At 49.0% G+C, this 24,540-nt stretch overlaps 10 protein-coding genes across 10 annotated transcripts; 4 read left to right on the forward strand and 6 right to left on the reverse strand.

The window, feature by feature from the left end:
- The first annotated feature begins 2,415 nt into the window (after positions 1-2,415).
- Positions 2,416-2,871, forward strand: P152DRAFT_129562 (uncharacterized protein). Its single transcript, XM_033673756.1, has one exon. It carries the CDS (start codon positions 2,535-2,537, stop codon positions 2,778-2,780), a length of 246 nt encoding a protein of 81 aa, XP_033538231.1. The 5' UTR covers positions 2,416-2,534; the 3' UTR covers positions 2,781-2,871.
- Positions 2,872-3,009: 138 nt separating this feature from the next.
- P152DRAFT_381923 (uncharacterized protein) lies at positions 3,010-3,991 on the forward strand (the record flags this gene model as incomplete). Its single annotated transcript, XM_033675744.1, has 4 exons — positions 3,010-3,150; positions 3,209-3,581; positions 3,642-3,745; positions 3,797-3,991. Coding segments are annotated over 4 exons (813 nt in total), but the record flags the coding sequence as incomplete, so codon positions are not given.
- Positions 3,992-5,616: 1,625 nt separating this feature from the next.
- On the reverse strand, positions 5,617-7,229 carry P152DRAFT_129598 (Di-copper centre-containing protein). Its single transcript, XM_033673757.1, has 3 exons — positions 6,757-7,229; positions 6,126-6,706; positions 5,617-6,078 (listed from the first exon to the last, which is right to left on the reverse strand). Exons 1-3 carry the CDS (start codon positions 7,126-7,128, stop codon positions 5,841-5,843), a joined length of 1,191 nt encoding a protein of 396 aa, XP_033538233.1. The 5' UTR covers positions 7,129-7,229; the 3' UTR covers positions 5,617-5,840.
- On the reverse strand, positions 6,903-7,728 carry P152DRAFT_454838 (uncharacterized protein). Its single transcript, XM_033678664.1, has 2 exons — positions 7,219-7,728; positions 6,903-7,024 (listed from the first exon to the last, which is right to left on the reverse strand). The coding sequence occupies exon 1, from the start codon at positions 7,614-7,616 to the stop codon at positions 7,332-7,334; it is 285 nt and encodes a 94-aa protein (XP_033538234.1). The 5' UTR covers positions 7,617-7,728; the 3' UTR covers positions 6,903-7,024; positions 7,219-7,331.
- Positions 7,729-8,411: 683 nt separating this feature from the next.
- On the forward strand, positions 8,412-8,796 carry P152DRAFT_470604 (uncharacterized protein; the record flags this gene model as incomplete). Its single annotated transcript, XM_033680989.1, has 2 exons — positions 8,412-8,566; positions 8,619-8,796. 2 exons carry the CDS (start codon positions 8,412-8,414, stop codon positions 8,794-8,796), a joined length of 333 nt encoding a protein of 110 aa, XP_033538235.1.
- A 2,495-nt stretch (positions 8,797-11,291) lies between these two features.
- P152DRAFT_129658 (uncharacterized protein) lies at positions 11,292-12,947 on the reverse strand. The gene is made up of 2 exons (XM_033673758.1): positions 11,982-12,947; positions 11,292-11,935 (listed from the first exon to the last, which is right to left on the reverse strand). Exons 1-2 carry the CDS (start codon positions 12,746-12,748, stop codon positions 11,413-11,415), a joined length of 1,290 nt encoding a protein of 429 aa, XP_033538236.1. The 5' UTR covers positions 12,749-12,947; the 3' UTR covers positions 11,292-11,412.
- Positions 12,948-13,420: 473 nt separating this feature from the next.
- P152DRAFT_129666 (uncharacterized protein) lies at positions 13,421-14,275 on the reverse strand. Its single transcript, XM_033673759.1, has one exon. It carries the CDS (start codon positions 14,123-14,125, stop codon positions 13,706-13,708), a length of 420 nt encoding a protein of 139 aa, XP_033538237.1. The 5' UTR covers positions 14,126-14,275; the 3' UTR covers positions 13,421-13,705.
- P152DRAFT_454842 (uncharacterized protein) lies at positions 14,195-14,587 on the reverse strand. Its single transcript, XM_033678665.1, has one exon. The coding sequence runs from the start codon at positions 14,446-14,448 to the stop codon at positions 14,230-14,232; it is 219 nt and encodes a 72-aa protein (XP_033538238.1). The 5' UTR covers positions 14,449-14,587; the 3' UTR covers positions 14,195-14,229.
- Positions 14,588-19,245: 4,658 nt separating this feature from the next.
- P152DRAFT_428850 (uncharacterized protein) lies at positions 19,246-20,624 on the reverse strand (the record flags this gene model as incomplete). Its single annotated transcript, XM_033677347.1, has 2 exons — positions 19,246-20,186; positions 20,258-20,624. 2 exons carry the CDS (start codon positions 20,622-20,624, stop codon positions 19,246-19,248), a joined length of 1,308 nt encoding a protein of 435 aa, XP_033538239.1.
- A 1,156-nt stretch (positions 20,625-21,780) lies between these two features.
- P152DRAFT_446240 (uncharacterized protein) lies at positions 21,781-22,596 on the forward strand (the record flags this gene model as incomplete). Its single annotated transcript, XM_033677912.1, has 3 exons — positions 21,781-21,978; positions 22,029-22,374; positions 22,559-22,596. 3 exons carry the CDS (start codon positions 21,781-21,783, stop codon positions 22,594-22,596), a joined length of 582 nt encoding a protein of 193 aa, XP_033538240.1.
- Positions 22,597-24,540: the final 1,944 nt, after the last annotated feature.

Consider the following 24,540-nt stretch of genomic DNA (forward strand, 5'->3'; position numbering starts at 1 on the left):
GACAGCTATCTACGACGTGTGCGCGATGTCCAAGACTTCGACAGTTGACTTAGTCACGTGACTATCATTCAGGAGACAGGCCATGTCGCATTTCGCGTGGGTGACGATTAAGCAAGTTGGCTGCTTTAGCTCAGTTGCTGTAGAGTCATAACGCAAGTTGGTCTTGACGATTCCCATTGTTCCCCAAAAAGGAGATGTAGCTAGCAAAACAGTTGAAGGTAATTAAATACAAGGGAAAACACTAAGCTGTCCGAAATAGGCCTAGCCTAGGGGTAATAGGCAGTGAAAGGAAAGTTAGGGCAGTAGAAACCAACAGGGGCATCTTGCGACAGGCCACAGGCCTGGAACCATAACATCGAGGGCTTGTTCATCGTACGATTGGTAATGGAGAGGACTGGAAGGGTCTAATAAGCGATGTATATCGGAATCACTTATTCGAGAGGGTTGTCCGAAACGTGTACTAAGCTTATGAGTCTTTCGATATGCAGCTCGACCACACTGTTCGCGCTGTTTAAGCCAAGTTCGACCTGTTGATGGATGGATCTCTATTCTCTCTCTTTTACAAAGACTATTAAAAGAACAGCTTTTCGGAAGTGTGTCATAGGCATCAAAGAATCGCGTTTTCCGTATAGTATCGTATTCAAATCGTTTGGGCTTCTCTGTGGCAGGCATTGTTGTATAATTTGCGATAGAAAAGTATAGGTGAGGCTGAAATGATGTTGACTGGGGCCTGTCTGGAGCTCTGCGTGGTGACTAAGCGCCCTCCCTTGGACGATCTAAGCGAGAGCAGTGTGTTAAGAAAAGGGAATTACCACGCCTGTGTATCTTATGGCTAGTGAGATTTTCCCACCCGGTTTTGAGAATTTCTCACCCGCGCTAGTATGGTGGAAATTAATCGTTAAACTAGACCTAGCGCGTATTTTCCTTCGTCTTCGACTATATTATCAGGCCTATCTGTTATGGTCCGAGGCCTGCGGCCAGTTCCCTTGGTTGTGGCTAAAGACGTGGCTGGTGGATTATATCAGAGAAGCAAACAAACATGGTAACACAGCATTAGGGCATTGGAGAGGAGAGTCGCTATCTTGCGCACAAAGGTGCCGGGAGATTTCTTTTCTCTCTCTCTCTCTTCAGTTTAGATTAATGGAACTCGGTAATCGCAGACCTTGCGCATCCAGACCGTGTCACTGTAAACTTGGCATGTAACGGAAAATTTTGTAATACGTAATTGCTGTAACTTAATTCTAGAATTTTTGTAATATAGGAATTTATAATTTCCATCCTTACAGTGAGTCCCGTGACGCGGCAGGTCGCCAGGGAGATGGGACGGAGTGTGGCGGGGAGCTCGGGGAGCCGGAGGGGGAGCGTGAGCGGTAGCTGTTGGCACCCGGGAGGCGGCGACACTTGGGAAGGGTTTGCGAAGGTCGTCTTGGAAGTACTACGTCGTAGTCGTTGTCATCCTCATTGAATTGCACTCGGGCAGCACCCGCTTGGCGGTCAATGAACTTGCGGGGCTGATTTTCTTTCTCACTATCTGCGCGGCGGTTGGGTAGAGTCATGGTTAAGGCAGCGGTTTAGCTATCCCCCGGGGCCGCTCTGACGACCAGTCGATTAAGAATGCACTGTAATATTCCAGGCTAATAACTTGACCAAAAACAAAAACATACAGCAATGGGAGTTCCCCATAACTCTCCCACGAGCATAAAAGCTGTCGAAATCAAACCGTAAATACCACCGAAAAACGTGGGTCCGTCGAAAGACGTGGTTTCTCCTTAGTTTTTCAGTCTCGCTCTCAATCTCGTCGATAAAGCGTACCGTAGAATGGGGGGGTCTCAGACCGCCTAAGAATAGGCACCTAGAGCCTGCCCTATAATGTCACGAAGTCACACGGTGAGGTAGAATGCGAAAGGTCGTGATCGTGAAATGATGAGATATCAACACGAATTTAGGGGTGTAGATGCAAAGGCACAGTGGATGTAAAGGTATCAGCATCCATAGGTCTGATGCCTCAGGCTGTAAGGTTTAAAAGGGGAGTGATGTCTGGGGTCAACAGGGGTGCATGACTGTCAAGATCTGATGTCATTACTTAGTCATCCGTTTCCCCGCTTCGGCTATTACTTAGTCATTCGTTTCCCCTCTTCGGCTATTACTTAGTCATAGATAGTTATATCTACCTCGTTCGGTACTCTACTTCTTACACAAATACAAGCACTTTACATTCTTCGTCACGTAACCTATTGCTTCCGTGTGGATAGACACGCTAAGCTATCAACAATGACACCCTGCATAGTAGGTGGTTCGTGGTAGACGGTAGTGCCTTACCCCGTCTGTAAGAGAACTTTAAGACCTTGATTCAGTGATTCTGGACTCATGGAATGGATTTATGATTGGATAGGATAATAGAACCTCACCAATGAAAATTTAGCGGTTTGCCACCTTGAGTCCTTGACGGAATTCTACGCCCTTGGCTGGTGCAGTGACCAACTTCCCTGTTCCAGAGCAAGCCAGTCCCTCGAGTCTCAACGATTCACAATACTATGGTACGGTACAGTCCCAGTGTCATGGTATCCAGCCTCCAGGTTGCCAGTTTATTGCCAGACTCACAGTCCGGGCTTGCATTGCAGTCCGGACACGAGAAAACCAAGCCGCTAGACATGAGTTTGGGTACCGTTCCAGAGAGGGGGATATGCACGAACCGTCGTTTACCTTTTTTAAATTATGGCGTTGCACCATCCGGGGGTGGCGGAATTCATCAAGATTCTAGCAGGGAAACCAGCTGGTAGATTCTCGAACAATTCCGTCAACCCCGAAGTGCCCTGTGCCTTGATCTGGCCTCAGTGTCTGTGATCTTGCCTCAGTGCCTGTGATCATTTGGGCCTTTTAAGACAGAGATTAGCCGCCTACAATGTAGGTTTTGGCCCTTCATTAGTGTACTTCTCTTTTCCGTCTACCCCGTCAGTCAAGATGGTGGACGCTGGACTCGCCTTCGAGGCCTTCACGATGCGACCAGATGAGTCCAAGAGAGGACGTCTGTTGGCCACCATGACTCCTCTTTTTGCTGTCGCGGTACTTACGTATATTGGGCGTATGTACACCCGAACACGTCCGGTGGTGAACCTTCGATGGGACGACTTCGTCATGTCGCTGGCGGTAGTAAGTCCAACTCCCATGATCAGACGGAGCATTACAGGCTCGTGCTAATATTTTGTAGGCTCTCACCATCGTCCATTATGGTTTGGCGGTTTATGCTTTCAACCTTGGCGCTGGACGACATTTCTACTACCTGAAGCCGCCGCAACTGGAGACTGTGGGGCGCACGTTGTTTATCTTGAATATTATTTGGACATGGTGCATCACGTTTGTGAAGGTCTCTGTTACCCTCATGTTATACCGTACCCGAGGGGACAAGGCGTGGCGACTCTGGCTGTCGGGGTTCATGGGCTTCCTTGTCGTTATAGGCATTGTAATCACTGCTCTACATTTGGGCCAGTGCAAGCCTGTACGCGCCTTTTGGAATCCACTCATACCAGGAGCAAAGTGCTGGTCCAATGCAATTGCTGTAAATGTGCTCCACGGTACCTCTGGTAAGTCAAATCCCTATACGTTGAATGACAATGATCAGGGTAACTAATAAGGATGTGCAGCGTTCTTGCTGGTAACCGACATTGTCTTATCGCTGTTACCCTTGACATTTATTGTTAAACTTCAGCGACCAAGGCGTGACAAAATCGCCATTGGCCTGCTTATGGTTTATTCACCCACTGTCGTCGACCCGGTGCTCGTCCTAACTGAAGACTAGGGCCTCGGTCTCGTCGCCTCAGGAACGTCCATTGTCAAGATAATTCGCACACCCATACTCGGCACAACCAAGGACCCGATATGGGACCTTCCCGACCTCGCAATATGGGCATGGGTTGAGCTATATATAGGCATAATGGCAGCCTGCATACCATGCCTGAAGGCACCCTTCGAAAGGTTGCTGAAGAAGACGGGCCTCCTTACCACCACGGGAAACAGGAGCCAGCAGAACACAAAAACTGGTAACCTATCCAAGGGATATATTTCCGTGGGCCCAATGGAAAGCGGTTCGGCCCTGGGGGAGGATACGGAATTGAGGGCAATTGTAAAAAAACAGGAGGTGTACATTGAAGAATACAGTCAAAAGGATGCGAACTATCCTGAGTATCCACCGAGGGGCCTGTACCGCCACGATGGCATGGACAGCAGATGGTAAATTCGGAACAGAATGTCAATTGGTTAAAACTTGCACAAATTTATAGATTATAGAGTATCTACCAGTTGGAGCTAGGTTTGGAATACCAAGATGTATCTCTGAAGTCTGTCGTCCAGAGCGGCATCCTCGTCCGAGTGATTGGGAGAAATTTTGAGATGCCTTGTCGCTGATCTCAACGCTGGCTTCGGTACAATCGTCGACTGCGTGTTATGACAATGGTATCCTGGAGATACGTCAAGTGGTTGGTTCTCTTGGAGAGGAGTGTCAAGGCAATGAAGGCTTGGTAGCAGATAGGCGAGTGAGTAGACTGAATTGATTTGCAGATATCAAGTCACAACGTTATACCTGTATAACTGGTACATTCCTCTGATTCAACGGGTGGATCTTTGCAGGCTTATCGCATGGATGGGCGACTTTGATGAATGGTCGGAATTTCAACCTCATCCTAGCTCTACCGGTACCACGCATTCCGCAAATTTCAAGTTTTGATTGCAGACGTTCCTGGGGGCGGTCGAAGACCGTGCTAACCGATTTAGGCGCGTGCGGCTCAGCTCGCATGTCTGGGGCGGGGTGGGCACGGCTGCGAAGAACGCCATAACAACCCGCCACTAGCGGGGCGATCCTTAATCGAGATTAACGCCGCCCTAGTACCTGTAGCGTCCGCGCCCGTTCTATGTCTGGGACCAGAGATAGCGTACAGTAAAATTCATGATTCCGGAATCCGGCAATATCCCGAACAAGGGTACAGGTAGCTATTCTAGCTTGATCTGGACACTACAGATCGTCTATGGTCTCCCCATAGTACATGGAAAAGACTTCTACACCATCCCTCAGCTTAGCTATCAACATTTGACATACCACGTTGATGTGTGTTTACTCTGTTGACCCCTTTCCCAACGATTGCCATCTTTCCCCCTTTCTCTTCATGGAATAACGTGTTTGGTACCATCTCTCCTGCTCCGTGTCAGTATGTATACCGGTCGTTGCCCTACCATGTCATCTTAATGAGACTATCGTACGGAGTACTGACTCTTGGTCACCTTTGAGACCACGAAAGGTTTTGACTTTTGTCACAGCACCAGCCGTCCAGCCACCAAGACATGTCACATGGAAAACGGGTGCAGGCCTGCAGGGGGCGGCTCAAGCAACTTGCAGCAATAGTCGGGTTTGCGCTGGACGCCACACCCATGGAGTTGCATGGGAGATGTGCCTGTCAATGTTAGTTAGGGGTAGAAACCTTGCTATCAACACCTCCCTCCGTCCCTCGGCTCCTACTCCCTTTCATCTCTGTACTGTTGAGCCGTTGAGGTGGTCACCCTTGCCATTTCATTGCGGGTCGCTCACTAATTGCATGGAATGCCTCGCTGTTGGACAGGCTCAAGCGCAAGCGAGCTGTCATGAGTCGTGACCGTAGCAAGTGGCAACCCCCGAATGCCTTTCCGACATCTATGAAAAATTTCAATATCATAATAACATAATTAAAATGAGTATAACTATGTGCAGGGTTGAATGAAGAAGTGGATAGTTGAGACCTCGATGAGGCGGACTAAAGGCATTCAGTTACCACTTCACGATGCCGATACCAGTCAGTTCTATGTGCTTCGCAACCTTAGAAATAGATGTAGCAGAGAGGCCCGTCCATTGTGTCCATGACGTCCCGAATCGGCAGAGTTGGTCCATTCACGCCCATATCAAGCATGTCATCAAGCGATGTATCGCGACTTGGTGGATTGTTGAACATCGTAATGGTACCTGCAATCGCGTCCAGTCGTGTTCTCCGGTTCAGGTTTTGCCAAATCCACCATAGACGGTCGAGTTGAGCGTGATGCAGGAAGAAGTATGGATCACTATCACTTGGTTAGAATCTTGCCGAATATTGTTAGGGTATTCTTACGCAGTGCTGGTGAAGATATCGGCGCCAGGCTCGCCGTTGATAAGATAATGGCCGGCAGCATGAACACCCAGGAAGTAATTGGGTCCAGGAGTGACATTGCCTTGCATCTTATCTTGGAACTGCGCAATAGTCGAGCTTTGGATGAGAAGGCTGGCTACCCTCAATGCTGACAATCCTTCAGATGCCATGGAGTTCAAAAGTGATCGCCGAAGACATCTTGGATTGTACCCTAAGCCGTCCGGTTGTGGGTTTGGCGTAGCGTCGTCAAAGGACGGGTCCACGGGACCAATATTGACTGTTATGTTTTGGAACGCACCGGACGTTACGCAGCCACCTCCACCCTCCTGCGGGATGACCTGGAAGGGCATAGAGACTGAAGGAATGTAGATGCCACTAAGTTGCTTAAAGTCACCATCGCCGCCGATGGAGGTGCTACTGCCGTCGAATAGAGGGGCAGCTTTGGCGTTGCTCGCATACTTGGACCAGTTGAAGTATGGAAGGCTGCCAGTGTAGCCACATTCGTTTTGAAGTGCTTGCTCAAAAGTGCGTATGAAGTATCGATGCCAGGAGAGAAAGTTTCCCTGCAGAAAGTTAGCTATGCTAGGCTTCACTAGACAGTTATATGGCCTACCGTGAAGTGAATTTGCTGAGTGTTAAGAACGTGGGTCACAACAAAGTCATCGTATCGGTTCCTTGCACCAGGGGCGCCACTTTTCGAAGGTTTGTTAAACAGACAAAGCACGGAATCCAGATAGTGACGTTTCGCAGGGCTGCTCAGATTATCCCATTCCATCCTTTTTGCGCTACCGAAAACGTTGCATGAATTGACTGAGCGCGCCGCTCTGGCGGCCACGGACCCGACGCTCGTGGGGTTGGCGGTTTCGTCCACGAGGATGTTTCTCAAGGCTTGTTCAGCGAGGTCATCGAGTGGCGTTGTGTCATCCTGAGCCCACGCGAACTGGGTGCCCAGGAGTAAAAGGGGATAAATAGAGAGTAGCCGCATCGTAAAACAAAGTGAACGACAGTAAAAGAAAGTACTGATCTGCAAAGAGAATATTCGACAACAATCCAAGAACTTTTCATCGGTACGTACCTTATCTTTTATAATGAAGAGGATTAAGAGCCAGGATGCTCGGATCACACCACGTGTCGCCCCTGTGCCTTGGCTAATTTCGTTGTATGCACAGGCAGCCGGAGATAAGTATGTTAGAGTATTGGGCTATTGGCAGTCACTGACTCACCAGAGAGGTCTAAACGGAGAGGCTGCGATGAAGAAATTATGTCCCGCCTGGTCTCCGGAGAACCGGATCTTTTCATATCCAAGCTTCTTCTTGCCGGTGTCATTTTCGATGCCCTGGAAAGCAACCTCCTCCTTGTTATCGGCATCCCATGTACCGTATGTGATAGTATAGCATAGGGAGGTATTGGATCGTCCTCAGAGAACTTCTTGAGACTGAATGTGCCAGTGTCGCTGCGTTGTAGGAGTCGCATGGTTACCTATTATGGAGAGGCTTGATGCTTGCAAATCGCAACTGGTGGAGGCGTGGAGATCGGGTATTCCCTGCACTCGGGCTGGTACAGACCGTCCAGTGCTCAACTTCTCTGCTAGTGCCGTAATAAAATAGGGATAATTTGTCAATAAGCCACGTGGGTCTGTACTTAAAAAGAAAAATATCGCGCTAGCGGAGACGGGATGTTGCCGGTAATAGACTAATAGTGCTATTTGGGGGCGGGAATTCGGGAGCTACCGGTAGTCACCCACCCTCCTCCTTCTCGATCCTGGCAAAAACGAAGCAAAAAAACAAAAAAAACATACAGCAATGGGAGTTCCCCTATGGTCTCCCAGCGGTATAAACGAGGTCGAAAACAGAGGGTCAATACCGCCGAAAGACGAGGGCCCGTCGAAAATACACTCTGGTAAGGATCGTAAAGATGCCCTTTCTCTGTTGAAATTAGGTGAAATTGCTTGCTTGATTGTTCTAAGATGTTGAAGACATAGGATTCCTTTTATAGTAGGAATTGTTGTGCTAACACTTTGTCCTGTGTTCTCTTCCTTAACACTTCCAGTCATCCTTTTTCCAACATTCTCCCTAGTTTTCCAGTCTCGCTCTCAATCAGGAGTCCTGTTCGCAGTTTCTACAATCTCGCCCTCAGTCAGGATCTCCGTTCGCAGTTCTACAGTACTCTTCTTCAGTTCCAGTTCCATCGGGTTCGGAGGTAGTCGACACTATCAACGCTCCACGCAGCCAAAATCCTCGGCGTCTATTCCAAGATACGTCTTTGACTATGGCGCCACGACGCACTATTCGAAAGGGCGAAGCCGGAGAACAAGAGGCAAAGGAGCTTCTAGCTGGCTTCCAGAGCAAGCCCCTCGACGATACGGTCCCAGTGTCGGACAGAACTACCTACAAGCGCGGCTACGCCATGGGGCTCTTCAAGGAGTACGAAACACCTGGACTTATCATGCCTATGACCTACACTCACATCCTCTAGATACGTTCGAGACGTCCTACACCGCGAGCCGGACGATACCTGGTTATCCCTTTGCAGCTCTTCACCAGTAGAGGTAGCCTTGGCTCAGGATACATGTCGTGCCTTTCTCCAGACCTACGTCTCCGACTCTTGGGACTCCCGGGTTGCGTTGGGAGATCAAGAATCCGAGGAGGTCTGACAGGTTAATCGAGCATCATCTGTCCTAACAGTTGTGGAGAGCTCTTGTGCAGGAAGGAGATGAATCAGTCCTTGCACCCAAAAGAAGAGAGAACAGGCATGCCGCGAGGCAATGGAGGCTCGTCAATCCAAGTGGAAAACTGATTTTAGGACCCGTGTGGGAGATACCTAATGTAAGGTCTGCCCTCTATTTGTGCGGAGAAGGATACTAACGTCCCTGTAGTAGATTGTCCACGACCTTCCTTTGCTTACCGGTATCTCTAACGAACTTAAGCGCCAAAAGCGGGCCGCGACTGCTCAGGATATAGTAGTCATTATGCAGGCTCTCCTGAATCGACACGGCGATATCCTTCACTCTACGGCACAACTTAGCGACTTCGCCATGATCGTGCTCTGTATGGCTATTGGCGGATTCCGGACCGACTGTCCTAGAAACCTGAAGTATGCAGACGTCAGGATAGGGCTCGCTAACCTTAGGGGAAAACGAACGCGTTCGTACGAATCCGAATGCCAGAAAACAATCTGCGAGTGGCTTCCCTAAAGCCTGCGAGCCCCAGGCGCGAGTTTGCCGTGACCATTTTGCCATGCCGACTGGTCTGCCTTACTAGTCACATCATTGGCCGCGCTCTAGCACGGCGTACTTTCAGGGCCGGATATACGTCCTTTAGTGAAGTTTTGACCTAGCCGAACCTTCGACGTTGCAAAATTCTTTTCCTTCTGTGGGCACAGGGACTGAACGATTCCCCATTCGTCGATATCAGCGGGTCACAGTTCTACAGGATATGGTATCGCTACTACGAAGTCGCCGGCATAGAGGATCCTCCGATCCCCTACTCTATGCGGGTCGGTTCCGGGGGCAAAATTATCGGAATTCTCGGCGAGCTGCTTGAGAATTGGATGCTTATACACAAATCGAATACCCACCAGGAGTATTATTTCCCGGACTACATGTCTCAGAATCTAACGTGTGTCACGCTGGGCGTGCTCGCGCCTCCTGAGGATCAGGCGGTTGCATATATTGTTACATTGCTTGGCGCGCAACTCGCAAAAAAACTGCCAAATTTGGGTAACAACTTTTGCAATCGTATAGAATCCTGGATTTCGCCTCCAATACGCGTATCTATATCAATTTGACGCGTTTTTGTACCGATTAGCGTGTTTATCGTGATGCCTGACAGGTATTAGTCTATATCTGTTGCGGAAGACGTGTTTTGATGATAATCTAGAGCGGCATCGACGCCTATACGCCCCCCGCGAGGAATCGATGGAAGCAGGCGGTCTAAACTCGCTCGATATCTCCTTCTCAATTGGGATAAGAAGGAGATAGCCGACGAGCTCAAAGTCAGTCGGAAGACAGTCTATAATTACGAGAAGAACATCCTTCCCCACGGTTCAGTTCGAGCGCCTCCGACAGGGCGTACTCTTGGACGACAGCGGCGAATGACCCGAGCGGATGAGGATGCACTCCTACAGAAACTGTTATATGATGGATGGTCATACCTAGACGAGATGGTATATTGGTTATATATGGAGAGGGATGTCAGCGTTAGCCAGTCAACGGTCTGTCGAATGCTAAAGAGACGTGGATGGAACCGGAAAGAACTCCATCGGATTGCACAAGGGTAGAGCCGTGAGCTCCGGGATAGATTCAAGCAGGAGATGAGCCAATACGATACGGAAGATATCGTCTGTCTTGATGAGGCGATCTTCAACGACAAGACGGGATGGAGATACCGCGCCTATGCACCCCGAGGGCATACCGCGAATACCTATGATACGGTGCGTCGAGGGGAGACTCACGGTGTAATTGGGGCATACTGTACGGATGGGCTCCTGTGTGTGGGTATCAAGAAGGGGTATTATTCGCGCGTTGACTTCCTTGAATGGCTCCGGGATACGCTCCTACCGTCGTTGGCGCGGAGATCACCACGACCTCAATTGGTATTAATGGATAACGTCTCTATCCATGTTGCCGAAGAGGTGATCCAGATGATCGAAGCAGAGGGACATCTGGTTCTGTTTTCACCACCGTACTCACCAGATTTTAACCCAATCGAGATGGTGTGGTCGGTCCTGAAGGCCTGGATTCGACGCAATCATCTCTTCGTTAGAGAGCGCTTCCCTAATTACGCTCTGTTCCTCCATTTCGCCATTCGAGCAAGTCGGTGCGATAGGTTCGCACTAGAACACTTCCATCACGCTGCAGATGGAACATACTTAGATGCTGATCAGCTAGAGGAGCTTCAGCAGCAGCTGTTTGAATATGAGACTGGGGAAGGATACACCGAAGAGGTCCCTATAGCTAGGGAGTTTCCTGTTGCTGAAGCGTTCCCTATCGTCGTGCGCGACGACGGGCCTGACGATAGAGATGTTTGATGACAGCATCCCTTTGTTTTAATTGACTCATTTTATATATTGTCTCGACACTCTAGGTAGTAATAATATAGCTTCTGGATAAGTATGTGGTCTCAAATACCCCGAAAGAGAGAGCGCTGCCGAGATTCGAACCCAGATTATCTGTTCCCCCGACCACCCCGCCGAGGGACTAGTGGGGACAGGCAAACGAATGAGAGATAGGGAAAGAAGGCATGATCTAGGAACATCCCGTGGTAGAACTTCATATAGGATCATCCCGTGGAGGGAGGAAACCTCCTCCGGTTCCGGTTACCCTCGGATTACGCATATCCAGTAGGGCGGATGCTGTTCTCGCAGCATCGATATGGCCCTTGCCCTTAACCTCGCTCTTGAACAGGCGTAGATCTGACTTAAACTGACGTGCCATACCGTCAGTGATACCCTTCGCTAGAGCGAGTGAGTATAACCGTGTATCTGGATCAGACATAGTCTTCATATCATCTAGCGTCCAGTCGTTTTGTACAATGGTCTCCTTAGCCCGCATCAATTTATCCTGACGTATCTCCGATTGCGTGTTCCGGATCTTCCAATCAAAGAACTTTATCACTATCTCGATATCGTCTTCGTCCGTGTTGATGGGGCTCGATGGAGCGCTTTGGGAGATGGGGGCGACAGAAGCTTGACGAGGGCGGTGGTCTTGAGCAGACTGAGGGCGATATTCAGTGTTCGCGAATGTGGTAGGCGGATGGTTGATATCCGACGGTGGCCCGCGAAACTGATCTACACTAGATATCGTTAATACCAAGCTAATTCAGGTAACAGATTACTTACGGAGTGCGATGATGGTCCGATCCAGGAAATTGGAACGGCGTGCCGGCGTCGAAACCACGTCCGTATAACGACGATTGCCCGTATGGAGGGCGAGCCATAGACACCTGTTCTGCCATCTCTCTTTGTTCCTGACGTTGAGATCGTCGCTCGTTATTCCTCTGCATCTGTTCCTGCATCTCCATCTGCATCTGTATCTGTGTCATCTCCATTATCTGTTTCTGAGTCTCCTGGAACGATTCCATCATCGATTTCGACTGCTGTGCGGCAGATAACTGCTTTGGGCGACGAGCAAGCTTATTCACGGCCCCATCCTGTTGCCAGACACGAACCAATTTGACAGGCGGGCTGGTCAGCGTTGCGTCTCCTGCGCGTATCGCGTTAGCCCAGGACTGCTGATGGATAGCGGTCATGTTATAATGGAGATGATCTGTTGGGTCAACCCAACAGAAACCACGCCAGTTGTTACAGTTCTCGTCGTGGCACTGCCATCGATCGGTGATCTGTTTCTCATAGGCGCCAGCCACTTGTATACGCTCCATCCGAGCGTCCTGTTGAGATAACAGGTTCTGCGTACGACGAGTGGTCTTTGAGGAAGAGTCCGGGGCAGAAGGCGAGCTGGTAATCCGTACAGGGAGAGCATGATCTTGTGCTTTTGGAGTCGCTGTCTTTATACGCTTTTTTCCCTTAATACCCTCGCAGGTTATCCGGACAGAGAATATCACCCGGACTGGGGAATGGGGCCGTTCGGTAACGATATCCTCCGACATCGTATGGATACGTTTCGCGACGACTTCAGTAAAGTCCGTGATAGTCTGAGTCTGTATAGAACCACGCCCGGAAAGTGAGCGGCAAGAGACATCGAGATCACCGTAATCCCAATCCTCCCCATCAGTCCTCTCCTCAATCTTCGCTGATATCTCATCCTCAAGGACCGCGATATCAAACTCGCTCGCACGGGACTTCTCTTTCTTCTCATCTCAGGCCTTCTTCGCATTGATATAGAGGTACCATTCAAGAATTATAGTCCAATCGAGTGGGACGGTATCGAAATCTCTGTTTAATCGGCCGGAGGCGACTTCGTCGTTGACCTCTGACGTCGTCGGCGAAAGAATGACCATCTGTTCCCGGTGTTTCTTTAGCGCACGCTTATCCATCTCAAGCTGGAGATGGTAATCGGTCGAGTCCTGGAGAGGCCTGAACCAGTCTCCCCGTTCAGGATCTTGATCATGGGGGGCCTATCCTGTCTAGCCCTGGTACGATCAATACCGGTCGAGAGGAATTCTTCAATCCCCTGTTGGTCTACAGGCGTCCTGATATGTGGCTGACGTTTTTGGCGCTGTATAAAACGGATGTCCTTGCCCGCCTTCGGCTGACCTTTCTATTTCTCTAGTTCCTCCCTTTGCATCCTCTTCGCTTGCTCGTGGTCCCGGGTAACCCCAGCTAGATCATCGCAGATGACACTATATGCCCATGCTCTACCCGGTCGGTTATCTGGTGCCAAGTCACTGTCTAACCAGGCCTTATTCGAAGCGATAGTCGGGGAGTTATCGACATAACGAGATATCCCTGCTTGCCCTGGGCGCCTCTGGGCGTTGGGAGTAGTATCCACGTCGGTATCTGTATCATCCTCCTCTACTGATTCTTCAGTGCCAGTCTCCTCCTCTGTAGGAGGAGGTTGGCTACTTCCTCCGGACTTTTTAGCAGGTTGCTGCTTCGCCCTAGGTTTAGGAGGAGCGGTCGTTTTCTTTCGTTACCGTGGTCAGTTGCTCGGTCGTATCGCCGGATGAGGTTTCCTTCGACCGTTTAGCTCGCTGTTTTGGTGGTGCTTTGGGCTTAGAGGTGGCCTTTGACTTCGCGGCGGGTTTCTGTGCCGGTTGACTAGGAGCCTTCTGTTTCCGGGCCGGAGGAGCCAACACCTCCTCGTGGCGGTCTGCAATATCATCTCCAGCGTCTTCGTTCACGATCGGGTCCTCGAAGGTGACTCGACGACGGTTAGATCGGAGTCCATACGAAGGTGGAGGTATGAATTGAGAAGTTTGGGTCTTGCCCTTGGTCTTGGGGGGAAGAGGAGGCATCTTGACCGGTCTGGCGTTCCACCCACGGTTAAGGAGGTCAAGATTACGAGAAATAGATCGATTCGTCATATAGATCACGATAAACACGTTGATGAGTATGAAAACACGTTAATTGGTACGAAAACGCGTCAAATTGGTATGGGATATGTGTATTGGGGGCGAAATCCAGGATTCTATACGATTGCAAAAGTCGTTACCCAAATTTGGCAGTTTTTTTGCGAGTTGCGCGCCAAGCAATGTAACAATATATGGATATGCAACCGCCTGATGCCCTTTTCTCCCTCCTGGCGGATTTGTCTTCCACGGCGGATCCCCATGCCCCATGCCACCTGAGTGAGGACGAGGATAAAAAGCTTCTTGAGCGACGAGATGTGCAAGCTCTCCAGGACCATAAAACGGGACAGCGCAACCTATTGGACCGGTTATCTTTCTTGGCTATTCGAGAGAAGTAGGAGAAATACTTTCGCAAGGTACAAGATGCAAGGGCGCTGGGCGGCAATATCACCATTGCCGAGTTGCCAATTTCGAACAGCGATGTCATCGTTGATGCAACGCCCGTTGATGAAGAAGGCCGGGCTTCATTTATTAAGTTACTGGCTAGCTACCCCCGCCTTTTGAAGAGAAGTAAGAGGTATGACTCTAACCGAAACGCTCAAGATCCATGTCCTCGGTCTATCTGTGTCCTTTGCAATCCGACTGGGAAGGTTTTATCTTTCTCACAACATTCGTCTCTCACCAGGCACTTTCAGATCAAACATTTACGACATCATCACCTAGATCAAGGACGCGAATGCCCAGTTCCTGACTGTGGCCTGACTATTGACGCTGGTGTATCTCCGTTTTACTGTCACTTAGAACGCCAGCACGGCAAACACTATACACCCGCTGCTCATCGACGCATCGAACGTTCGATCTGCGTCCTCTGCGATCCGACCGGGCGTCAATTGTCCTTTTCCCAGCGCCAAAATTTGACAGAACATTTCAAGGCTGATCATCTACCCTCGGGCCACCTCGATCAAGCTCGTCAATGTCCAGTTCCTGACTGCGGGTCAATGATTGAAGCTGGAATAGACCCCTTTTGCGGTCACTTGCAGTGCACGCATGGGAAGCATTACACGCCTCATCTGTGCAAAACTGGGTTAAAGCAGCGTGAACATCATCGATCATATAAGCGAGTTCAACCAGCATCCGAACTTCAGAATAAGAGCACAGTTACGGTTAATGTAAAACGGAAAGCAGATGATGATACCGGGAGGAAATTGACCGACTTAGGTCTGCTCGAGCAAATGCTCCAGGAGGAAGTCTTTGCTGTACATTCGGATGAAGAACCGGTTACGAAGAAACGAAAGCAAAACGGAGTTGCAGATTATTGAAGAATTCTAAGTTGGGTAACAGTTGACAGCATCGGTATCATAAAGCTCGTCAATGGAATTGGGATATAACTTAGGAGAAAATTGCAGCGTAAATCATCTTCTTCCAACCTTCGATGCTATATATGTGATTATAAGTAGTCATCTGACCTTGACGCGGCGTAGCAATGCTCACCCTGTGATCGCTTTGATCTGCTCCCGCTGTGTGCGGATTTCTCCAGGTCTGCAACCCGCTCTTCGAGGCTCGATATACCGGAGATAACGCGCTGCATTTCTTGTTGGTGATATCCTTGAATTATATGTATCACCTTATCCGCTGCAGACTTTGCAATTGAATGGGTATAGGTGACATGAGCTAGGTGTTGCTGCAGTGTAGCCATTGCAATATCTGACTGGTCTTGCTTCATTCTCCAGTCGGCTACGTGAATGTCCATACCGCGGTTCTTGTAAAAGTTAACATTTGTTCCTCCCAATAAAGAAGGATCAACTTGCCGTATTCTCCGTCTGAACATTAAAATCTGGAGACTCAGGGTTCAGCGGCCTACTATTAAGAAGCGTCGCTGATGGAGCGATGTGTTCCGTGGGACGGGAGTCCGGATCCGGCAGGACAAAGTTGTCGTGTAACATATCTAATGCGTGCTCTACCATAGATAAGAACGTTGACGGAATCTGTCTTGAAGTGCTCTAAAAGGGCATTGTCAATATAAACCCATTTTCATTTGCTGAGGACCCGGAGCTTTCAGTCGCCCCAGACGCTTGAAATGACCACTTCTCCGGCACGACTCTACCGAAAATGTTCTGCGGCATCCAGTCCCATATAAAGATGAGTTGTTCTCGTTTTCGTTCACTGATCGCCCGGCTAAATGCCATCTGGGCCACTTTCGCCGGTTACATGTTCATACCTAGAACACAATCTACGAAAAATGAGGAGCCACCCGTGGCACAAAGTGACATTGCCTCAGAAAACTCAAACCATATGGACCATATGGACAAGGAAGTGAATGCTGAGCCAGCAATCGACGGACAACGAGCACTCCCAAAAGAGAGTGGAGAGACCCTTTGTCTAGATCAAGTAAGAGAAGTCGCATGCAAACTACGACAAAGAGATCGGAGTAGGCAGGGCCAGCCCTCAAGGGTAGAAAATATTTAGTAGGGTAGGGAGCCTCGTTCTATTAGTTAGACTTATCCGACTGATTCTACTGAATAGTTGGATTTCAGGGTGATTTGATCATAAGCAGCAGAGTTGTATTGTGTGAGTTGCGTGTTCTAGAGCGAGAGAGGTTGCGCGAAAAGATTCGAAAATTGTTAAGAGTAACCTCCCTCCCTGCGTGCCGAGCCAGATCATGGGTACTTTTACTTCAGAGCAAGCCAGACACTGCACACACAGTGATATTTCTAAAGTTTTGTTTAATTCGTACGCTGTAGCCATTCCTTAACTTCGGGCCAACTTCTATCTAAAAAATTACGTTGGCATCGCCGCCTTGATATTATAAGGAAAATAGATTGCCGAATACTCCTGTCTTCGGTATTTAAGTACACTTACTACTGAGTAGTAGGAGCCAGAGTTTCCAAAATTTGGTCGACTAGCACACCTTATAAATCGCCCGGACTTTCAAACCCGTTCTTGGATAATCCTCAAGCTCGCTCTTCGAACCTAGTCACGTCGAAGCTGAACGTTGTTCTCTCTATCTCCTCCTCCTTAGTTCAGAAGTCCTTAAGCCCCCAATATCTTGGATAAGGGGGCTCACAGGTCTCCAATATTGCATTGCATCTCGATCATCAAAACCTTGAAGGCGGGCAGCATAGAATACTCCACGCTCCCAACAATGCCAACGTCTCGGAGCTCAAGAACTTCGAGCGTGCTAATCTCAAGTAGGCTTTCTATAAGGAAGGAGAATACGTCATGGTCTAAAGAAAGTGCATCTGGCGATCTAGGACCGGAAATTGAGGCTTTTCTGAGCTTGCTAAATGCGGCTGTAATAGCTGCCTTTGTTTTAAACAATTCCAGCGGCCACTTGCTAGAGCCACCCACATTTACGGAAAGAATTCGAAGGGTTGGGAGCATACGAAGGACGAAGAGGCTACCCCTCATCGAGCCACCAACAATCAGCGTCACCGAGGACTGATTCGACTGGTTGACCCATCTTTCCGCATCGAGAAGATTAACTCGCCTCAAGCTAAGTTACGCCCCTTAACAAGGCTCCAGAGATCCTTTTAGATTTCGGGCATTACTTGGACCTGTTGAATAAAAGTACAGTTGGCTCAAATATTGCCCAATCTCTGTCACGCGTCCTTGTAACGCTTCCAAAGCAGAGGATATATTTTAATAAATGTTCCTCTTTGTTCACATCGGAGGACCTCCACCACTTGATCTGCTGCTGAGTCCGTTCATGCTGTTGTAGACCAAAGAACATGGCATCATGAAGCATATGAATTTCAGAGCTCAGCTCTTCTCGTTTCATCTTCCAATGGGCAATTCGAATCTCTAAATACTGAACCAATATAAGTCAAGGTTAACATTAAAAAAAATGAGTTATGTACTAAAAGATCTTCTAGGTTGCTGGGAACACGAGGGCCGATCCCTTTAATAAGTCTATTGCGAATATCTTTGGGCGAAATAGAGCTTGTCACTCCTAGAGAAGGAAAGATGGCTGCTGATGAATGCTTCTGATAGAGTTGGATCAGTTCATTGATTGGTACAGGATGATGCTCCTAGTATACGGGAAATATCGGCCGAACAAGCGCCAGAGGCTTTCGTGCTCTTATAAGAGTATCGCTTAGAGAAGAGCCGCCTTGGTGCGACTATGAGGTCATTGCAAGGGGTTTCAATGGAGAAGATATGTAAAGGCAATAGGATGCTAGAAGGAAGTAAGGTTTTCGTTGGTTTGCTTGTTTTTAGCAAACTGATATGGTATTGGGGACGAGTGGAAGATTTTTTTTTACCATATACGCGAGTATCTGTAAAGGCTCAAACCTCGAAGGATTTGGTATAGCTGGAACGCTGTTGATTTGCTAAAGAGAAAAAGGAAAAGATCTCTTTCACTGGCGATCTGCTATTTTACATCTGTGACTGTCACAGTAGTTTGACTTCAGGCAATTCAAACTCTTTTATACACACCTAAAAGTGCAGATTTTTGTGTTTAACCGCATGCCGTGGTCACTGCTGACGCTCCAGGAGCCGGCCATAGGAAAATTTCGTCGCAACGTTGTCGCAGCTACTGATTTGCGGAGAGCCTCCTTTTGCGCCCAAACAGTGCGCTTCCTCCACAGCATCGCCATCAAGCTTGCGCAGCTGGCGAAACTCATAAATGACGGTTATCCGAACTTTTGAGTCCCCTGGGAACGACGAGAACCTCCTATCTGCCGTAGGGCTGCCGTGGGAGGCGATCTCATGCAACGTCGCCACTCTGCTTGATACCTCCAATCAAAGAAACGCGATCCCGAAAGAACCCGCATGATGACTAAGGAGTAACTTAACTTATATAATCTGCTTTTGTCTAGCCGTGAGCCAAAGCTGTGGCTGTGTGCTCTTCCTCCTAAAAATAGATATATCACGAGGGCGGGAGCGGCCATCTCAAGGCATGACAAGCGTACAGTGACTTGCGAAATCAGTGTCGGGCTTTTCCTGCATACAAAGCGAAGTAGCAACTCACTTCAACGTTATACGGCGCTAGCAGGGAGGGCGCCGACCTGCTTATGCTACACCATTGTGAAGAGTTTATGAGAAATAGGCTGCTGGCTCGATTGCCTCTAGTTGTTTGTGAGCATCACTGCACGGTGAGGACGCTCGTATCATGAACCATGGAAGACTTTGACAAGCTAAGCACTTATATTGCATTCAGCATTATGTTCTTGACTTTCAAGTACACTCTGTCTCTTGGGGAGACTTGATAGGTTACAATGAAATCTCTCATCGCCGTCTCCGTGCTGCCCATCACTGTGACTTTCACCACTTTCGTCTTCCTCTGATGTTAAATGATCACCTCGAAATGAGGAAGCAAAGGATGATGATTTATGATCAAAGCTCCTCTGTCTCTTCCTGCCTCTGAAATCTTCTTCGCTGCACGTTTCAAGATCTTCTAAGACATCGTCCCGTTGTCTCTTCTTTGGGCTTTGGCTCCTGCTCTTGACTCGGGCGGCAAAAATATGCCTACATTTGTCGCCAGACGCGTCCAGGATCCTGCTCGAGCCATCCTCTCCGTCCACAAGAACAAGCCTTCGTGAAACTCCCTGCCGTAAGAAAGTACTCTGTGCAAGAATAGTCCAAGCAAACCGAGCGAACAGACACTCCACGCTTACATCCATAAGTGGCTGCAGCGTGACATTATGGTATAGTTTCGCAAGCTCTCCTGTCAAGCCAGGGGCAAAGACATGGACAACCCAGGAACTCCCTTTAGGTACAGCAACCAACCATTTCTGGTCGAACACAGTGTGAATATCCGATCGTAGCAAAATGGAGTTTCGAGCATCATCAGTTGGATCGGTCATAGTGGCGGGACGAGAAGTGTATTGAAACATCATGTTTGAACTGAACCACGGCTCCTCACTCCGAGGAATGAGATGCGCAGCTTCCGTGCCCTCAGTGTGGCTGGTTACTCTGCAAGAAACATCGCGGGACAAGAGGATCTCTGTCAGGCCGCTCTGTCGTGGTAAGATGTCGGACCTGGGGATGCGGAAGATGTCCGATTTCCAAAAAGGTGGTAGGTTATCGTGGGGGAATTGAAAGTGGGCAAAGGATGGGATGATAGGGTATTTAGGATCTGAGAATAGTTTATGTTAGTTAGTATGTGGAATATAGCGGTCCAGCGAAACATTAATCCTCGAGACATACCGTCATCAGGGTCCTCTTTGATCCGGAAATAGTAATTCTTCAGCGTTAGGAGGGAGTCTGCCTCCGCTGCAATTCGTCGTCCTTTTCTCGTCTCTGTCAAAAATCCTTCCCAGGTGCAATTTGCAATTATCGCACAAGCAATCCTTGCCGTCTCGTGATGAATGCCCCCTTCAGAGCTATCCAGTGCTGGCAATACGAGAAGAATATTGTTTGTGTCTGGATATCCTGGATGGCGAAAATGCACATTGTATGAGTCATTGTTCTTAGGAAGAGAGGCACCAAGATCCGAGTGCGTTGGTGGTGGGTAGGGTTTGCGAGCTTGAAAGTTGGAGGAGATCGAAGCGGATGGAAGAGTGGTATTTGGCATTTGGGCTGTAGTGATTTGGTTTATTGGAGGAGATTGAGCGGGTGCAAGTAGGTGGAAAAGACCGAACTCTGGACTTTTGTATAGAATACCCTTTGTGGAAGCGATAATGTTGTCGATATGTGGATGGCTGCTTGTTGCTGTGGATGTTTGCTGTCGTCGCGTCAATAAAACTGCGCAGGTGTTCCAAACGCGAGGGTGCGCGATAGCACGTGACTTACCCACTCCCACTCTGCCATTAATTACAGTGTTAAGGAATACGCAATCGGTATAAACCAGAAATATACCAATAACAACGTCGGAATTACCTGCCAGCTCTCTGCTGAGTATAATTGCGCAGCGTAGCGGAGCAGTTTAAAATCCAAATGGGGCTCCTTTTCCAAAAAAGCACACACGCTCATTGGTCAGTTGAAAACTCTCTGTGATTGGTCCAAAAATTTCCTTGGCAAAATGATTGGCTGAGAAAAGGGTCCGGAAAGTTCCGTGTCTCTGTGATTCGTCCAAATTACTTGGCAAAGTGATTGGCTGAAAAGTTCTTCCATCTCCGAACTCTGTGGACTTCGTTGTCGTCGCCGTCGCCAGGTCCTGCGCTCTCGTTACCTACATGGAGCACCTTTTCACTACTATCACGGCATCAGGCGAATCCTACATTTGGGGGAGTGAGACATAGCATCGTAAGGTATAGACAATTCGACAATGCAGAGTAGTTGAGTCTCACGGACAATGTCCATAGAAGAAAGTGAAGAGAAAGAAAGCAAGATCCTCGAGACATCTCCGGGCATCATCTATGTTCTTATACCGGCCGACAGTCCTGAAATCATCTACACGGACACTCGTTGCCTTCATCGTGTACGATACAGTGTCGTCTTGAGCGATTCCATCCCTCAAAATCAACCAGAGGAAGTCATGCGGGCGAAAGACTGTAGAAACATATGTGCATGTGGTCGAAGGTGGAAGAGTGAATGAAGTAGGGCCGGTCACATAGATTCTACTCAGCTCCTCTGCTTAAAATCTATTTGTTTTTTCATCTCTTACTCACAATTTTCTTCTCTACCTTATCGCTTTCCTGGCACCTTTGTCGACTCTCTATCAATTAACTACTATCGGTCTAGCATCACAGTCTATATTGTCAATTGGAGATCTATCAAAGCGATCCCGCATGGCGGAGGTCAGCCTAAGTACTATACCTCCTCCTGGAGGTTATGCACCCGACCCCCCTTCCGATGTTCCCGACCCATCCAATCCACTGCATCGATGTATTCACTGTAAACATCGGAAGGATGCTGCTTATGACCTGAAGCGCAATGGAGAGTATTATGCTAAGTGTAAGGCTTGCCGTGAGAGTCATACATCTTCTGTAAGTGTGTTTCGAAGTCCCGCATCATATTCAAACTAATATTACCCTAGAGGAAGCGCCCTCGCTATCAACGAGATACAAGCGCATTAATCCAGAGGCAAGTGAAGCCTCGTCTACAGTCGGAAGGATTCTTTCCCCGAGGTCAACACGAGGAAGATACTCCTTCTCAAGCAGCAGTTCGCAGAGACTTCGTGGATATTCAACGTGAGCACCGTTCTCGCAGGAGACACGGTGAGATTGTCTCTTCGACGCCCAATTTCGATGACTTCGTTACACAACGGACGCGTCCGCCTGGACAGTATCCTGGCGCGACCCATGTTCCATCCCGGACTCCACCTAATCTGTCCCAGCTTGGAAATCCAATCTTTCCGCCTATTGAAGACGAGCAGGAGGATGGTGAGCAACCTGTCCGCGGTCCAATCTTCCGCCGATACTCCCTACCTTCACTTCGCGGTCGAACTCGGAATCTATCTCGGTTTACTGGATCAAGCGCTCGGTCCGAATCCTCTAGAGGTTTACTTCGCGAACTTCAACCGCCTCCTAGCCAGGAGGCTCCCGAACTACAATACTTTCTGTGTAGACTCTGTGACACCTACCGTGAAGAGTCTCGGAAAGTGAGACATATGGAATCGTGTACCTATTGCAGGGATTATACTCCTGTATCTGAGCGTACGCAGTGGTGTTTGCAAGGTGGTCATGAAGTGAACCAGTCTTCGTGCATGGAAGATAAACAAGAGCAAGGAGCAGATTCCGAGGCCTTATATTTCCTCAACTGTGTATCCTGTCGTCAAAGTACAGACGGGTGGATTAATAATGACCATCGCCGGAGAGCCCCAGAGCAGTCTCAACGCCGCTCTAGCTTGGATCCTCCGAGAAGTCGCACCCCTTCGCGTCCAGGTCCCCATCGACGCGCTCGAGAACTTGCTACCGCGGATCTACTAGCCCCTAATCCTCCTATCGATTTCTCTAGTCTAACTCTCGGAACCACGGATCCGGCACTCACCGAACGCGATAAAACGCTTATACAGAACTTTCATCGAAAGGTCGATTCTGTTAATATGGCCACCTGTGTCCGCTGCCATGAGCGATGGCTTGGGATAAGCTACGACGAGAACGGTGTTTGCAAGTCATGCCTTACCATTGATGCAAAGCGTGGCCCCGACGAACCATATCTCTGGAGCGATGAGAACAATGCCGATCCCGGGGAATTTCCGGATATTTGTCTCCCTAAGCTTTCTCAGATCGAGGAGATGCTTATCTCGCGTGTCCATACCTTTGTTGAGGTTCGGCAATACCGCGGCCAGCAGTACAAGTACTCTGGTCATATCTGTCACTTCCTCTCGAATACTGCACGCGTTTATGCGCGTCTCCCTCTCTTGCCTAGAGAGCTAGATGTTATCATCCTTCGCCCTTCTAATCATGCTACGGATCCAAGGGTTAATCGTCAATTCATTCGCGATTATCGAGTGCGTCGTAGCGCAGTGATAAAATGGCTCTACTTCCTTCAAGAACACCATCCTGCCTATGCTTCTATCGACATTGATCTAACTCGACTCGACGCCTTGCCCGAAAACGGCTCAGTTGAAGAGGACCTGCTTATCTATGACCACCAGGATGAGCCCAATGTTGAAATGCAGGCAGACGACTTTGACGACCCAGAAGACGACGATATATCCCCGCCGCAAGCCAGTGCAGTCCCGGACTTGAACCCGGACCGCCAAGAGATCGATCAGATGCGTCTTGAAATTGGAGCACGTAGAAGGGAACGGCTCCAGGCCAGTCAAGCACCCTTCATGACCATGCCATCCCTCCGTGCGACCCCTCTTGCAGACTTGAACAAATCAGTCCCATGTTTGACATGGGCTTTCCCTACACTGTTTCCATACGGGAGGGCGGAGTTTGCCACGCCAAGGATCCGAGCTATCAAGTACAACGAATTCGTCAAGCATCTGCTTCTCTACAAGGATGGACGCTTCGCACAGCACCCTCGCTTTCGATATGTTGTCTTCAATACAATCATGAGGAGCCAAGTCAACTCACGCGCGAGCTTTTTCGTCAAGAAGATCCGCCCTGGTCCCACTGACTTAACAGTTGACGATCTTCGACGAGCTTTCGAGGAAGATACTCCAGAAGCGGAAGCTATGGTTAACTCTATCTCCCGTTACTCCGGCAGTATGCGCGGCACCCGTTCATTTTGGGCAGGAAAGCGTCGGGCTTTAGAAGCCGGTGTCCGACAACTCGGGTGTCCGCATCTCTTTATCACCTTCTCTGCAGCCGATTATCACTGGGATGATCTGATGCAATCCATGCCGAACTACGAGTAGTGGAAATCCGCCACTTCAGTACAACGTATTCGCATTGCTCGTGATGCGGTCCGAGATAATCTATTGATTGTCGCGAATCATTTCCACCGTCGTTTCGAGGCCTTCCGGACCGAGGTGCTTATTCCAAAGTTTAACATCGTCGACTACTGGCATCGTTTCGAATGGCAATCACGCGGTAGTACCCATGACCATGGTTCATATTGGATGGAGGGTGACGGCTTACCTAGTCCTGAACTTC

Source organism: Eremomyces bilateralis (genome assembly GCF_010015585.1).
Source record: "Eremomyces bilateralis CBS 781.70 unplaced genomic scaffold P152scaffold_2, whole genome shotgun sequence".
Classification (NCBI taxonomy): domain Eukaryota; kingdom Fungi; phylum Ascomycota; class Dothideomycetes; order Eremomycetales; family Eremomycetaceae; genus Eremomyces; species Eremomyces bilateralis.

What these genes read in the sequence shown, in the direction of transcription:
- P152DRAFT_129598 (XM_033673757.1), bottom strand. Translation starts at nt 7,128, where the DNA reads ATGCGGCTACTCTCTATTTATCCCCTTTTACTCCTGGGCACCCAGTTC. An exon ending in CTCAGCAAATTCACTTCACG is followed by an intron (nt 6,707 to 6,756) that starts GTAGGCCATATA and finishes AACTTTCTGCAG; the next exon opens with GGAAACTTTCTCTCCTGGCA. An exon ending in GATATCTTCACCAGCACTGC is followed by an intron (nt 6,079 to 6,125) that starts GTAAGAATACCC and finishes ACCAAGTGATAG; the next exon opens with TGATCCATACTTCTTCCTGC.
- P152DRAFT_129562 (XM_033673756.1), top strand. Translation starts at nt 2,535, where the DNA reads ATGGTACGGTACAGTCCCAGTGTCATGGTATCCAGCCTCCAGGTTGCC.
- P152DRAFT_129658 (XM_033673758.1), bottom strand. Translation starts at nt 12,748, where the DNA reads ATGTCGGAGGATATCGTTACCGAACGGCCCCATTCCCCAGTCCGGGTG. An exon ending in TCGGACCATCATCGCACTCC is followed by an intron (nt 11,936 to 11,981) that starts GTAAGTAATCTG and finishes AACGATATCTAG; the next exon opens with TGTAGATCAGTTTCGCGGGC.
- P152DRAFT_129666 (XM_033673759.1), bottom strand. Translation starts at nt 14,125, where the DNA reads ATGACGAATCGATCTATTTCTCGTAATCTTGACCTCCTTAACCGTGGG.
- P152DRAFT_454838 (XM_033678664.1), bottom strand. Translation starts at nt 7,616, where the DNA reads ATGCGACTCCTACAACGCAGCGACACTGGCACATTCAGTCTCAAGAAG.
- P152DRAFT_454842 (XM_033678665.1), bottom strand. Translation starts at nt 14,448, where the DNA reads ATGGTCCTGGAGAGCTTGCACATCTCGTCGCTCAAGAAGCTTTTTATC.